General features: G+C 40.8%; 1 protein-coding gene across 1 annotated transcript in view; it reads right to left on the bottom strand.

Moving 5' to 3' along the window:
- Auts2 (activator of transcription and developmental regulator AUTS2) overlaps nucleotides 1-16,000 on the bottom strand; it is a 1,016,386-nt gene that overhangs the window by 721,597 nt on the left and 278,789 nt on the right. Inside the window, exon 2 of the mRNA XM_055606033.1 lies at nucleotides 5,847-6,059. Within this exon, the coding sequence (XP_055462008.1) occupies nucleotides 5,847-6,059 (213 nt within the window). The remainder of the gene's footprint in view (nucleotides 1-5,846; nucleotides 6,060-16,000) is intronic.

Below are 16,000 nucleotides of genomic sequence, written 5' to 3' on the forward strand. Positions count from 1 at the left end.
ATATATATATATATATATATATATATATATATATATATATATATATGATTAATTCTGGCTACCTGTGTAGTTTTAAATAACCAACAGAAAGTATAACTAAAGAACACAATGTTTGATGTTCTTCTTTGATGTGTTTCTTCAACAGTTAAAAAATTATACTCCCTAGAAATTAAGACTTAAAGCCATATAAGATGTTGTTCTGACCATTTATGATTAAAGGACTTTACTTTATTTTCTATGAAAAATGCTTCATGAACATGCTTCAATCCCAACATTGCAGTCAGTGCCTACCTACAGCCAAGAGAGACAGGCCTACTACTATTTTCAAATTATGGTTGAATTTCTTCTTTCTCCCCCTCACTAGAAGCCATCTGGGTAAGACCTCACACTGAGTCTATAAATTTCAACCAGCCATTCGAAGTGTCTAAAAATAGATCCTGGGCTTATCACTCTTGAGACCAGCTTTGGACTGGCTGCTGCTAGGTGGAACTTTCCCGGGAAAGGATGACCCATTCTATCGATGCTAAAGCAGCCTCCAGCACTCTCCTCTGTACTTCTTATGCCCCTCTGCTTCCACAGAATGTCCTACAGATGGGGCCCCAGATGCACTGCCTGCAACAATTCTTTCACAGTACCAAGAACTCACCACAGGAACCTGCCTCATGAGAGTCATCTCTCCCTTAGATATACACCCCCTGGATTCTACTCCTGCCCCTTCCCAGTGTGTGATAAACTCTGAGAGTGGAGAGGTAAATCAGAGTACCCAGGATCAGAGGCATGTGAGGATAAACAGGGCAGACTCCCTGAGATGGCAGCTTCTTTTTTCCAAAAGGTGCTTCTATAAGAAATTGCAGAAAGGCATAGGGCTGGGCATTTGGACAGGACAATATGGGGTGGGGAAAGATGACTCAGGGGCTTTATAAACTACTCAAGCCATCTTACCTTTAATGGGCTTTAACCTTAGGCTTGTCTGATCCTGAAAGGATACATCTGTTACTTTTCCTTTCTCTGTGGCTTGATCTTTACTAATCATTCAATTTTTGTTCAAACCAGGGACCACAATTTTCTTGACAGCAACCTCTGTCACCCCTATTACAGGCAGTCCAGCTGAATTAGCAAGAGATACACTTTCCCAAAAAGGAAAGAGGGCAGTGTCTCCTGAGGAATGACACACGAGGCGGAACCTGGCCTCCATGTACACTTGCAGATATATATTCACATACCTGTGCATATCCATATGCATGACACATGCATAAGCGCTCAAGTGCATACTCATCATACTCATGTATGCACGCACAAACACACATGCACGCAAACCCTCACACACATACACACAAAATGTGCATTCATATAACCTAATGTTGGCCTCTCACTCTCTTCAGACTATTTGTCTGGTGCAGTTCATATTTGAAAGAACAAATTAATGGATTAAACAGGTATCTAGAATGCCAATTGAAGCTAACTTAACATTCTCCCAAGGCTCATCATCTTTTCATCATGCCTATGCTATTTTTAACATCCTTTGTCTTTTCTGTGCTTTAAACTACAAAGTACTAAATTTTTAAAGCAGAAATTCCTATGGTCTAAAAGTTAATTCATAGAAAGAAAAACCAAGTTTTCTTAATGCTCAGAGAAGGGTTAAGTTTTCCCAAAATGCTTTATGGGGAGATAAAGGGTCCCCACATAATTTGGCTAGAGGGTCAGGAAACACACATCTTTGTATTGCTTGGTAGTTACGGTATGACGCAGTCTCCCAATTAAAGAAGGAAGAACGTACTACAGAGAGCTGCTGTGTCCTCTCATTATACCCCCAGATCAAAGCAGGAGTAAAAAGCATCTCCTGTGCTTCACTCAAACCTAACACTTCTAACATCCACTCACACCATAAGTACTCAACAGCTCTGTACCGAAGAAACAATACCTAGGTAAGCACTGTAATGTGCTATCATACAAGCCAAACTGTAACCATCTCCAGGAAATCAGCTACGCCTGTTTGGCCACCATGACGGGACCTGTAGACTATTGGTACTCTTTCATAAGAGAAGGAGTAGGGAGGCTAATTGGGACCTCCCTTAAGACTTCAGCCAATTCACACTTATTTGCATGCTATTCTGCCCATTTCAAACCATACACGTGATCTCTAGGATTGTAAATATACTGGAGCATAAAGGCTGGCAAAGGCTAAGGAAGTACCACCTACGTGGCCATGGAGAAACTATCATCTATGCTAGATAATGACTTTGCAACACTGCAGCTTTGGGGTCACCGAAAGTACCACTGGCAGCCCCTCAACCTTGCTCTGTAAGCCTATCAGTTACTAGTTCCCTTCAGTGAGCTTTGGTGGAATTTGACTTTGGAGACTGAGGTAGATATTGTTCATGCCTTTCCAAGGGAGAAAGTTTTCAAACCAGCAGGTCGCAGAGACATAAACTGTTTTGTGTCATAGCAATTTGTGCCTTTGACCAGATTTTTTTTTTTTCACTCTTTAGGGAATTGGGAACACTGTTGTTCAAACCTGCAACCATTTGCCAATGAAGTTACTGATCATCGCTCTTCTAAGACAGTATGTATTTATCCTTAAAAAACAATAATACAACAAATAAGCTAAGTGCCAATTAAAATATTTTCTTTCAGCAGAATAAAAACATATCATAGGAACTGTGGTTTTATAATCAGACAAGGAAGGAAAAAGCAATTTGGTTTTCGAACTACACCTTTTTTCCCTTCTCTCTTAAAAGTATATAATTGCACTCTCAGAGTGAAAAGATTAGTTGCCTTCAACAGACTCTCAAGGGAAAAAATCCTATTATTTTCTCTCTACTAAAGAGTAATGTCTTCCATAATTACAGGAAAGCCATGTATTAAGTTGCCTGCTTAGGAAGTGCCATCCTAATAGAATGCAAAGTTATTTCACTCTCCACATGTCAAGAAGGAAGACCAGGCCCTCTCTTCCTCATGCCCACTGTCATCTATACGTCTTCAGACTTTAATGCCCTCAGTCAGAGACACTAAAGGACAATCCATTAATTTGAAAATTCTTCTCAATACTCACTCTCAACTCAAAGCCCCTTCCAGCTAAGACAGATTCAGTGACTCTACTCATTTGGTTCTATTCTTCTACCATGTGAGTCCCAAGGACCAAACACAGATCACTGGGGTTGCCAGCAAGGCATTTTACATGGTGTACCATCTCAATGACCTCCATCTATTCCCAGAATCGTAAACATGTTCTGCCTCACCTTTTGCCAATCAGTGTTCACGCAAGAGAGGGTACCTTGCCCTACAAATGTTTCTCCTCTCCTTTAGATGTCCTCATAGAGCCATTTTTCAAATATGGACAGACTAAAACAAGTTGCCTTCTTTAGGCCCACTATGGTCTTTCCCCACAGATCTCTATGACACCCGATTTGACCATGTTACTTGTGACATAATCATGAGACTCAGAAGGAATTTCTTGAGGAACCTACTTCAGAAACTTCATTTTCCAGTAGTGCAGCAGCAACGAGTGATTCTAAAACTTTTACTTCAGTTATCAACTCTACTTCTTCTCTTAATATAAATGAAATTGTTAATTAACTAGTATATTAAGGCATGAATAATGGACACAGTTCCCTGTGTCATTGGTACTAAAGGTGAAAGGTAGGATTCATTTTTTTATTATTTGCAAAGTAAGTACTCTTTAAATGTAAAACAAAGAAAGCTTTCACTCCAAATATCATTAATACCAAAAATATCACTTGGCCATTAAAACCAAAAGCTAGTCAGGTACCAGAACATGACCCTGGTCATCTCTTATGATCACATCTGTTTTCATAGAGCAATCCTGCAACTCCTGACTTCACAAAAATCACAAGGAGGACTTTAAGGCAAAGAAAAGAAAAGTGAGATCAAGTCATAAAGGAAGACATGTTACTTGGCCTCGGTATGAAAGTAAAGTGGTCTCTTGCCTGACAGGGTCAGAAGAAGTCCTACATCATGTTGAGAAGGCAAGAGGGTCTAGGACGAAGGTGACAATATTGCAGCCTCTCTCCACTGGTGACTATATTTACACATAAGTGAGGAACACAAATTCCAGAGTGACATCATCTTTTATGAACCCTAGTCTTCTCTAGTCTTTTATGGATCCCTCTCTCCAGCTCCTCACCCCAGCACACATAAAAGACCTTTATTTAACTTTGGTTACTTTCAAGCTTTCCAACTCCATACTCCTGCTGTGAACTTAGATTATCCTGCTTCATCCTTCACAGACAGCTTCCAAAATCAAATGTGTTGTTTGGCCACGTTGTTTCTAGAATTATTAGTAGGTCATCCTCCCTCCATCCTATGATCTAGAGGTTTGTTTGGTTTTTTTTTCTCTCTCTATGCCCAATCCTTATGCCAAACAAAGGAAACAGAAGATACAGGGGAAACAGAGAAAACTAAGGGGCTAGAGAAATCTTGTCTAAATCCTCCATACCAAGGTGTTCTCTGACAGACCACTTCAGCTTTCCATATCTCTTCAGGCCCAGTTTCCCTATCTCTAAAGTACACAAAGGAGTTACCCACTCGGCAGGGTTAATGATATGACTTGCTAGCTATGCCATACACTGAAGGCCTAGAGCCCAGTTACCACAGACTGTATGATTATAGACAAATGTTACCAACACTACTGACAAGTGAATATGGTGACACTTTGGGCCATGTTTGAGGGACATTATGATACAGACCTTCTGTGTACTCGACGACACCCACCATTCTACATGTCTCTATACAGGAATGTCCTCCATTCCCTTTACGACATCAAACAGCCCATTCCATCCTCTTACGGCTTTTTATCTTTGCAAACCTATAACTAAAAGTCATCACTCAGAATACACTTCTGGAGTTTCACACAAGTGACTTCCAAACCAGCCTGACCACGAGATTCCAATAGCTCACGGACAGAGGTTGGGGGATGTGTGTTTAGTGCAGTGTGTGATACAGTCGTGATGATCTGTGAGCTTTTAAAACCACTGTTTTCTGTGATCCCAGACCTTATGCTCTGTAGAGAAATATCTGCAAACTAGAAATTACCGGTGCGGCACGGCACCTATTCTGTCATCCATGACAGCTCTTTTCTCTGCTCCTTTTAAGTGACAGCGAAGCTTACCCAATAGTCCTCCCCCCCCCAAAAAAAAAGCCCACAAAGGACACTGGTAATTCTACAAGCACTAAAGCAACTCTGTGAGAAGAAACTGTTCCGAAGAGCTGTTTTGCATTGTCAATCCACCTCACATAGGGATTTACATACGCTGACAGATTTCCCAAATGCAAAGCACTGTATTTGCATGTGGATCATTGTAACCTAATTATTAACAGGCCAGAGACCACTCCCACAGCAAAATGTCTGTTCAAACAACAACTGTAAAGACTATCCTGAGTCTCAGGGTTGTGCAAAACAATGGTGGCAAGCAAGTGGGCACTTGCTTCCACTGCCCTCCCACATGCCACAGTATGAGTTTTACAAAAGGCCCTGCTCATACACAGACCACCATTTTTAGCATACCAGAACCTGACATGTACAATGGGTATGACCAATTTCTCCAAGCCATCTGTCCTCACCACAAAGATCTCTACAGAAAACAGTCCATCTACCCCATGTACCAGCATTACTACCAGGAGCTCTGACGCATAGCAAACATTGAAATGAAAGAAAGAGTATTAGTCAAATACTGATAACACACCTGGAGTGTGATCCTATTACTTAGAATCAAACATACAATTTTGTAAACAATCACCATATTAAGGAAATACCACCTACTGCAAAGAACTACAGAGGCACAGGAAGTGAGAGGAGGTCTGGAAAAGAAGGAACCAGGCCTGCTCACCTGTCTGAGTCCCTTAGGCATCTTCTTTCTCTTCCCCAGGTGCTGGCAGAGGTTGCGGTCATTTTCCCGATCTGAGCTATAGTGGTGTGAGTGGCTGAGCCGGCTCTTCTTTGAGTGAAAAGACAAGCCATTGGTAAGGGCTTCTCGTTTCTTCTTGGACAGGGGAGTCTGTCGTTTCTCCACGCGTTCCTGAGGCTTAACTGCTACATCTTTCTGCATAAAAGAAGAAAAGAAAAGGAAAGTGGTGGTTACATGAGTATCTAAGGTCCCAGCCAAAATACAGACTAAGTAAGGTTGTCAGCCACGAAGGCTAGATACAGAACAGTGGTCAAGTTTGTAGAACCCCAAATGATAATACAGATATGCTGTTTCCATTCCTTTGTGTTTGTGTGTATTCTTGTTGGGTGGTGAGGGTATGGAAGTACATCTGGGCATGTATACACAAAAGCCAGAGGTGCCTTCCTCAAATAGAGTCCCTCATTGACCCGGGCGTTGTTTATTCAGCAAGGCTGGCTGGCCAGGAAGCCTTAGGAATCCTCCCTCCTCTCTTTGCCATCTGAGTGCTGGGATTATTGGTGTGAGCCCTGACACATCCACTTGGACCTGACTGGATCCGTGAAGGAATAAAGAAAAGACAGCAAATGGACATACAGACAGAAAAGGTAGAAGCTGGGGTCAAGTATATTGGGCTCTGGACCAGAGACACTTCAGCAACCCACAAGCTCAGTGTGTTTATTATATAAAGTTGCAGAGAAGCAGCATTACTACATCTAGGTGAACAAGGAGCTGGGGTTTTACATTCAGATAAGCAACGAGATGGAGTTTATGGTATACAACTAGAAGGGGAAGGCAAGTTTAGGTAACTGATCTCAGTACAAGCAGCCTTTAGGATGTAAATTATCTACAGCAGGGAAACTAGGGTGGACATCTTTTGCACACACTGTCAACACCTGCACTTGGTCCCCTGAGGGATCCTCTACACCTGACACTATGGGATCCTTGACATGGGTTGTACTTGTGTCAACAGTACACATTCACCCAGGACTTCATTCATTCAGGCTTTTCTCTGACTTCCCAGAGGCAAGTCTGATGCACTATGTTTCCAAATTGGTACATCAATTACTGCACATTTCTAAAATGAGCACTAAGTATGTGCTCAATTCAAAGGAAATTGCACAATAGCAAGCACAGCAGGGCCTAGTGGATGGAGCCAGAAAGAAGGGCACAGGAAGCATGAGGACCCAAGCCTGAGCTTGGGTGACGCAGCACCCACTTAAAGCCAAGAGGTGTGGAGCCCTGTCTGTAACCTGAGCCTTTACTCTGTTTAGCCTTCACTCCATACTAGAACCGGTCTGTATAGTACTAAGGATGCAATGCACTGGTGTATGACAGCAGCAGGGATGAGGGTGTGTCCCACATCCTCATTTAGTGTCAGGAGTAAAGGAACACATTCTAATCAAGTAACGCCAAGATGGATTAAAAATGAAAATTAAAAATATGTTAAACGTGGATCAAATGCTCTAGACCAGACTGGAAGGCTGGAGCAGAGGGTTGCCTTGTGTATGACCTAGATGTAAATCAGAGCACACCTAGTGCTAGGTTCTTAAGGCATGTTGGACTATAATCCCTTGAAAGAAGAAAGAACACAACACTGAACAGCTGGCTCCAGTAACCCCATTGCTTCAAAACAAGCCAGGAAAATGGTCAGTAGTCAATATTTGCTTTCTAAATACATAAATCCAAGTAGTTAAAACATCCATATCTATCTCACACAATACTAGGTTACTGATGTAGCTCAGCTGGAAGAGTACTTGCTTACCACATATGAGGACCTGGTTCTATCCTTTGTACCACACACAACTAGGAATGATAGTACATGTCTATAATCCTAGCACTTGGGAGATGGAGGAAGGAGGATCAGAAGTTCAAGGTTATCCTCGGCAACACAGTAAGTTTTAGCCTGGGCTCCAAGAGATCCTGTCTTAAATAAACAAATAATTAATTTGCCTCACAAATTCAGTCTCTTCAGAGTCATACTGAAGGTGCCTCCAGAAGTATATTGAAAATTATGTCCAATTCCATACAAATGTGAATTAATATTCACGAGAGCATGTTATGATTTTTTTTTCCAATCCATTTTATTTTCCTGTAACATATTAATCAAGGCATTCTCATTGCTGTGCAGAATAGCTACATGGAGCAAACAGACCCCATGCCAGGACATTAGCTTGCCAGAGACCTGATAAAATCTTAGAAACAGCAGTACAATCATCTTTGCTCCAATTAATAATGAGATTCTCCACTCTGAGAAGGTGGAGGCAAAGAGGGGAAAATATCTGTCTCTGTGTAGAAGCTTAAATGGTAACCGACATTATTTTTCAAAGTTTTTCATAAAAGTCTTCTGCTTTCAGACACTAGAGATATGTTACTATATATTATGTATATATAGTATGCCCATACTGTGCCATAAATTCACATAGCATATTATATATACATAATATATAAATACATAATAGCAGGCTTGTGCTGTATATAAATACCTAACTGGCTTGTGACACTATATATATATATATATCCAGGCAAATAATTATTCATTGACTCTATAAACATTTAGTAACAGTTTCCTAAATGTACAATAAAATAATTGCTTTAAGATTTCATTGACTACCTTAGAAAATAGGAAAACTGCCCCATATAAATAAGGAAACAAAACACAGGAGGATGGGAAGATGGACCACTGGAGAAGAGCATTTGCTGTCCAAGCATGAAGGCCTGCATTCAAATCCTTAGCACTTATCTAGAAAGCTGGGGTGTGAGAGCATACCTCTAAAGCTAGAGCTGTGGGTAGGACAGATGAAGGAGAATCCCCACACTACTTCTAAACAGTCAGAAACCCTGTTTTATACGAGTAAGGTAGAGAGTGAAAGAACAAGTGTGATGACTATTTTTGGTTACCAACATGATGGCATCTGGAATTTCCTAAGACCCAAGTGGCTGGGTACACCTGCAAGGAATTTTTCTTGATTTAATGACTTAAAGTGGGGACACATATCCTAAACATGGTTTTTTTGAGCAGGGAAGATCCACCATAAATCTGGCTCACACCTTCTGGTAGCAGCGTATATAAAGGACATGGAAGAAAGAAGCACCCGCTCTTTGCCTACTTGCTCTCATTCTGACTGTCAAGTCCATTCTATTTCTTTAGGATTTCAACATATTCTGAAGACCAGCTGAGACAACCAGCCGTGTGAACTGGACAACTACTGGATTCTTGGACTTTCATTAGTAGACAGCTATAGTTGGATTAGCTGGACCACAGCCCATAAGCCATGCTAATAAATCTCAGATACACAGACAGACAGACAGACATAGATAGACAGATCATTCTATAAGATCTGTTCCTCTAGAAAACTCTAATAATATAGACACCCATCCAACATCCTCCTCTGGTAATACACAGAAAAGGGCTGATTACAAACCACAAAACGGCTGATTATAAACCAATCAATAAACTATAATAGAAACCTATCAATATACAGAACAATTGCATGACTTCATGCATGGGTGAATATGTATATAGCAACCCACCGTGAAGGCACCAGTAGCAATTAATTTAAGCATTTCCTTAAAGAAACATGGCTACTCTCAATACTCCTGCTACAAGAAGGGAAACCATCTAGATAATAAAAGAACATTTTGGGATCAATGAACAACAATTTTCAAAGACCTGTTAATTTGTTAGTTGACTAGGCAAGCAGTTGCCGAGGGAGACAGTCCATCAGAATAACCTGCAATGCTTTATAAAATGAATACACTTCTCATTCTGCAAGGGAAGCATTTAGCAAATGAATGAAAGGTGGCAGCACATGCCACTTGAAAACATGCCACTTGGCAGAAGGACTATTGTAAACTAAAGGCACTTGAAAATCAGCAGATTCAAGAGGGACACTCTGCCCTCCATTAGCCAATAGAAAAGAAACATCTTCCTCACACACAGAGCGGGAAGGAAGGTCTCATGTGCAAGATGTCTGGCCAGCATAGGAGAAAGCAAATTTAGAGATGGGTGGGGTTATGGCTCAGAAAAAAATGTACACAAATACATCTGGTAAGATAACTCTTACCTTCTTTCATTTCCCCAAAGATTTTAGGTTTGTCTCTAAAACTGCCACCCCTAAACAGCCATTAAGTAATCATTCAGGTTCTGTCACTTTTAAAGTGTTGTTGTCATTATTGTTTTGAAACTGTCTCGAGTCTCCCCACGCTGGCCTGAAACTGTGTCACAGAGGACGACGCTGACTCCTGATCCTGCTTTCTACTTCCTACGTGCTGGCATTACAACCAAGTGCCCCATGCTTGGCTCCTACTTCAAGAGTTTTTATTTTCCTTTAGTGACTCCTACCTATGTGCAAAATACATGTCATTCTCCTGTTAATCTATTTTTAGGGCAATTTAATTCTCAAGTTCAGAACAAGACCCTAAGAGGCCAGAGATGAATCTGCCCCACATACCCAAACCCCTGGGAGGAGGCTGGAAGTGAGAAGTCTGAGAAATCTGCTTAAGGGCATTCATTCACACAGCACAGCGGCAGAAGCCTGGCTGGGAAACAGAAAGATTTAGACACATCTGCTGACAATAGAGGGGGTAAGTGCACAAGCCATGCACAGAGGAATCGTTTCTATGAATGTTTGAAATTATGTGATTTTTAGGTCACTGGAGATGGAGGGCGGGATGACAGGAGCACATCCATTCAGAGGCTCAGACACTGATGAAGCAAAGCAATTTCCTTCTGTACTGGCCCTCTTCAGAACAGGTGATCTTATTCTTGACTTCCCCTTCTCCCAAATTACAATCTTCTCCCCAAAGCTTCCTCTGCTACTCCTGAATTTCAAAATGAGAAGGTTCGGTGTTGTGCAAACTCGGGAGGCTAACAGATTGCACATGAAACACAATGCAGGCTGAGGGGCCCCATTTGCTGATTACAGATGAAGTAGAGATGATGGAAAATAAGGGCACAATTTGCCTGCCTTGCAGAAAATGGGTTTTGGAAAGAGTCTCTGCCTGATGTTTCCAATCATATTAATCTGAGGACAGTCCATCACTGGTAGAGTGGCTGTGGGTTATATCTGAGTGTGTCCAAGTGTGGGCTCATGTGGAGGATGGGGGAGAGTTCAAACAGTATCTGCTCTAAGATATTTGATCTCAAGGATTGTTCCAGGTTCCTTTCTGCTGCTGTGACATATGCCACGACCAAAGGCACTTAAGAGGAGGGTTTATTAGGCATATACTTCCAGGTTATAGTCCACCACTGAGGAAAGTCAGGGCAGGGACTCAAAGAAAGGACCATGGAGGAAGAAGACTTGTGGGCTAGATCATAGGTTCATGCTTAGCTGGCTTCCTTAAACAGCCTGGGAACAGGACTTCCCACAGTGGCCCTCCTACACCCATTAAGAATCAAAACAACTCCTCACATTATGCACACAGGCAATTTGGTCTAGAAAATTCTTTAATGGAAGCTTCTCCTCTCAGATGCCCTAGGCTGGGTTAAGCTGACAATTACAACTAAGTGGGACAGGAACAAAGAAGTGGGGGAAAATGAAGAGATGCTCTTCCAGTCATCATCAAATGATCTTAATGTGTATTTTCCATTATTTTAATCTGTTGGGTCTTTGGTTGGTTTACTGTGAGGCACTGTACCTGTTTTCTGAATGGCTCTGGTAATTCTTTATTCCATCAAAGTCCCTGTGCAAACAAACTGCAAAGGTCTAGTGTGATAAATGGAAGGGGTTTGTATTAAAGTTCAGTCTTTTCATAATTCTGCATGATTGTATTCATATTAGCCTCCACTTTGTATCTTTAAACAAATAAATTTAATGAACATACTCTCAGGACCCACACTTTATAGTGACTGGAGTATGTGCAGAAAAAAAAATTAATATCCAGTACAACATTTAAAAGTTAATCTCAGCCAGGTACAGTGGCACACTTATGTAATCTCAATACTTGCCAGACGGAGACAGAAGCCTAAGGAGTTCAATGTCCACATAAGACTCTCTGAAAACATGTATTAGCTTTAAGTATTCACCTTAAAAAAATCAAGAGGTCAAGAGACGAACTTGTGGATAAAATGCTGATGGGGCAAACATGAGAGCTAAAGTTCAGATCCCTAGCCCCAACATAAATGCCAAGCAGAGATAGTGGTGCACCTATAATCCAGCATTCAGGTAACAGAGGTGAGATCTGTGGCTGTAAAGCTAGATTAGATGAAGCCACAGATCACATCTTCATGTAATCAAGAAAGACACCGATGTCAAGTTCTAGCCCCCACATGTACATACATACATGTGCATGAATAGATATGTGCAAGCATATTCACATTCACTAGACATGCGCACATGTGTACACACACACACACACACACACTTACACATTTCCCCAACCCCCAAATCAATATTTGCTATATGCCATATACTCTGTCATCTTTTGGAAATACAAAACTGGATTCCCAAACCAAAGCTGCTCAATCACAGTAGGAGAGAAATCTATGAATATTTATTGGGCATTAGGTGAGGACTAGGCACCATGCTCTGTACCGGCACCTTTCACAATGAATAATAAGTGCATTCCCTGGCCAGACATATGGCTAAAGACATGGATCAATGGAAATGAAAGAAGGTTCAAAAGGAATAACCATGTATGCTGGCAGATGGTTTTAAATAAGAACACAAATGTGATCCTGTAGAGAAGTCTTCCTTGTATTTTTATTTTTTATGTATGTATATGTGTGTGAGTATATGCTACACTTATATAGTGGCTTGTGAGGCCAGAGGAGGACACTGGACCCCCTGGAACTAGAATGACAATGAGTTGTAAGCCATCTAACATGGATGCTGGGAACCAAACTCAGGTGCCTGGAAGAGCAAGTACTCTCAACACTGAGCCATCTCTGTAGCCTTAAAAACAATAGTCCTTTCAGAAAATGGTGATGCAATATGTCAACTGTATGCAAACAGTTTCAATCCATAACTTGATCTGATTGAAAACTTGTCTCTAAATGTATTATAAAATTCAATTAAAATTATAAATTTTCTGAAGGTAAACATAATAGAAAAATTCATATAACCTCAGGGTTGAAAAGATTTCTTTGGTGTGATACCAAAGTTACCATCCATAAAAAGATACATTTATAAGTCAACTTCTGATCTTCAAAAGGCAGTTTTGAAGGCTGGAGAGTTAGCTCAGTGGTTAAGAGTATGTACCACTCTTCTAGAGGGCCAAGTTTGGTTCTGAGCACCCATAATGGGTCGTTTACAACCACCTGAAACTCCAGCTCCATGAGATCCAATGTCCTCTTCTGGTCTCCACAGGCCCCCGAACTCTTGGGTACATACCATACCATAACACACACACACACACACACACACACACACACACACACACACACATCAATGTGTATACTGTTCAAACATGAAGATATGCCGTATTATAGGGAAGTATTTGCAAAATATTTCTCTGATTAAAGTTGGTATACAGGATACATTAGCAATACATTCTCAAAACAAAAAGAAATCAACTAAACCTTTTAATTTGGTAAAACTTACGAACGGATAATTTCAGGTTTCTAAAGCGTCAACAGACAATGGAACAATACCTAACTTCAGTAGCATTAGGAGAATACAACCTAAAATCACAATGAAACCCACATATAACAGAATGGCTGAAATGAGAAACAATGGAAAGTATGAACATGAACAGTAAATAAAAATCATTGTTTCAAGGTATGATACCATCAGAGTGGGAATGAAGGGAGAATGAGAGAGGAGTTAAAGAGAAAAAGGCACAAGGTGAGAGGGAGAGAAGAAAGAGCAGGGGAAAGGCGAAGGGGAGAAAGATGACACAAAAGCAGACACCAAGTATCTCTTCTAAGCTTAGTTATAGGATGAGAACACAACTATCAGCTTAAGTGAGATTTTTGCACTGTGAATTGAAAACGCCAGCAGTCTCTCATCCCTATATATAATTGAGAGTTGGCTGCTTTTAGCCCTTAACACACTCAAAGTGGTTGAGTCCCTGGCAACCAGATGCTATTGCTTAAAACAGTTTAGGCTCTCAGCCCTGAAGGATTCCTAAAATTGGATTACAGTCCCTCCAGATAATCTGAGAAATACAGCATGACGAAAAGGAAACCTTAAAAAAAAAATTAACTCCTCTGTAACAAGCAGCACTCTGCAAACTGAGAGCAGCATGACCGAGGGCAGAAAATCTCATCAGTGAGGGAGAGCTTAAGGGCAAGAATATATACAAAGGGCCAAAGAAGCCACACACAAAAGACATGAGGGCAAACCAGAGGAACAAGAGAACACCATATAGTTCTCAAACACCTCTGAGGGCAAAGCCAGATTTCCCACCTCAAGAGAGCAAGCACAACCCTGAGATTTCCAATGGGTTTTTGTACATTTCAATCTAACCCACTAAAGTAGTACACATCTGAAGGACACCCTGCATTTACCTGTTGGTTGATTCTCTTGTGTTCTATTTTGAAGACAGGGTCTCATGTATCCAAGGACCAGCTTTAAACTATGTGTTGAAGATGACTTTGAACTGATCCTCCTGCCTCCCCCTTCCAAATGCCTGGACTGTAGGCATGTGGCTGCACACTTGGTTTATGAGGTACTGGGAATGGAACTTAGGCAAATAGTTTACCAGATAAGCTACATCCCTAGCCCATATATTTTGTTATAAAGAATGGGAACAGACATATTTGCTTTTCAAACACACTTGGATGCCAAATAGATATGTGAGTAGGTACTTGGTACCACTAGTCACCAGGGATATGCAAATTGTAGTAAGATTTCATCCTATACCTGCTAGGATTGGTATTATTAAAAAGATAAAAATCTGGCTATGAGGCTAGAAATATAGAGTTTTCAATAGTGAACAGTGAATTGTCTATAGACACAGCAAAGTCCTATTGAAGCTGAGATTTTTTCAAGTGACTCTGTTAGGCTTACATAAAATTATTCTTGGTGCTATGACCAAATGCCAAACAGTAACAGTAACAACAACAAAACAGCTGTTGAAAGGAATGGTTTCCTTTGATTCACAGTTTGGGAACAATCTACTATGGCTGCAAGAGTGTGAGCAGGTGGTCACACTGCATCCACTAACAGCAAACAGAGCAAAATGAATCCTAGCACTCAGCTTCCCCTTTCAATACAGTCTAGGACTGCAGCCCATGGCATTGCATTACATTAAGGGTGAGTCTCCCAACCTCAATTAACCCAATCGAGAAACTCCCTCACAGACATGCTCAGTGGTTGTTTCCTAGGTAACTCCAAATCGAGCCAAATAACAATGAACATTAACCACATCTGTCAAGCAATTACTAAATAATTTCTGTAACTTTCAACTTTCCAGAACTGGAGACGCACAGGTGGAGTGGTACAGAAGAGGCGGGACGAATGCTCAGATGCCTCTTACTCCCGTAAACCACTATTGAATCATTTCTCAAACACTTCTGAATTGGCTTCTCAAGAGAAAAAAGAGCAATGTATTTTATACCTATAAATCAAGGGTCCTTTATCAGAGGATCTCTTATGCTCTTAAAATTCCCTAGTGTTATTACCTTGAGAAACTATTTAGCACACAGAAAATGCTCAACAAATGCTGCTTGCAGCTCATGAATACCAAATTTCTTCCAGGTAGTGTTTCCAAGCCCTTTCAGCAACTGAGATTTGTCTTATCTATGTGCACACTTGGTATGTCCTTTACCCTAATTGTGCTATAACTTGAGTTATAGATAAGAATTTAAGGAATCAAGCCATTTCTAAATCTACAGCAAAGATGAGTAAATGACCTTTCATAACCGGTAACATTTTTATGTCTCTCATGAATAGCCCAGTAACTTTATACAGCAGACAATATCATTGTAACTTTAGAAATGAAGGAGATGAAGCTTGGAAGTCAAATGGCTACTCAAACAAAGACCATGAAAGATTGGCAACACAACTAGAAGTTCCCATAGGTTATATCCTGACCCAAAGTGGTTGGCAACACACTGAGAAGTTCCCGTGGTTTACACTTTATGTTCCTTCCCAAATTCTGGGCCATTATGAATTTGTTAAGCTTTTGGATTATGGACGTAGCTTGCAGAAAAT

Source organism: Psammomys obesus, unplaced genomic scaffold, assembly GCF_907164565.1.
Source record: "Psammomys obesus unplaced genomic scaffold, mPsaObe1.curated_primary_1811, whole genome shotgun sequence".
In the NCBI taxonomy this organism is placed as follows: domain Eukaryota; kingdom Metazoa; phylum Chordata; class Mammalia; order Rodentia; family Muridae; genus Psammomys; species Psammomys obesus.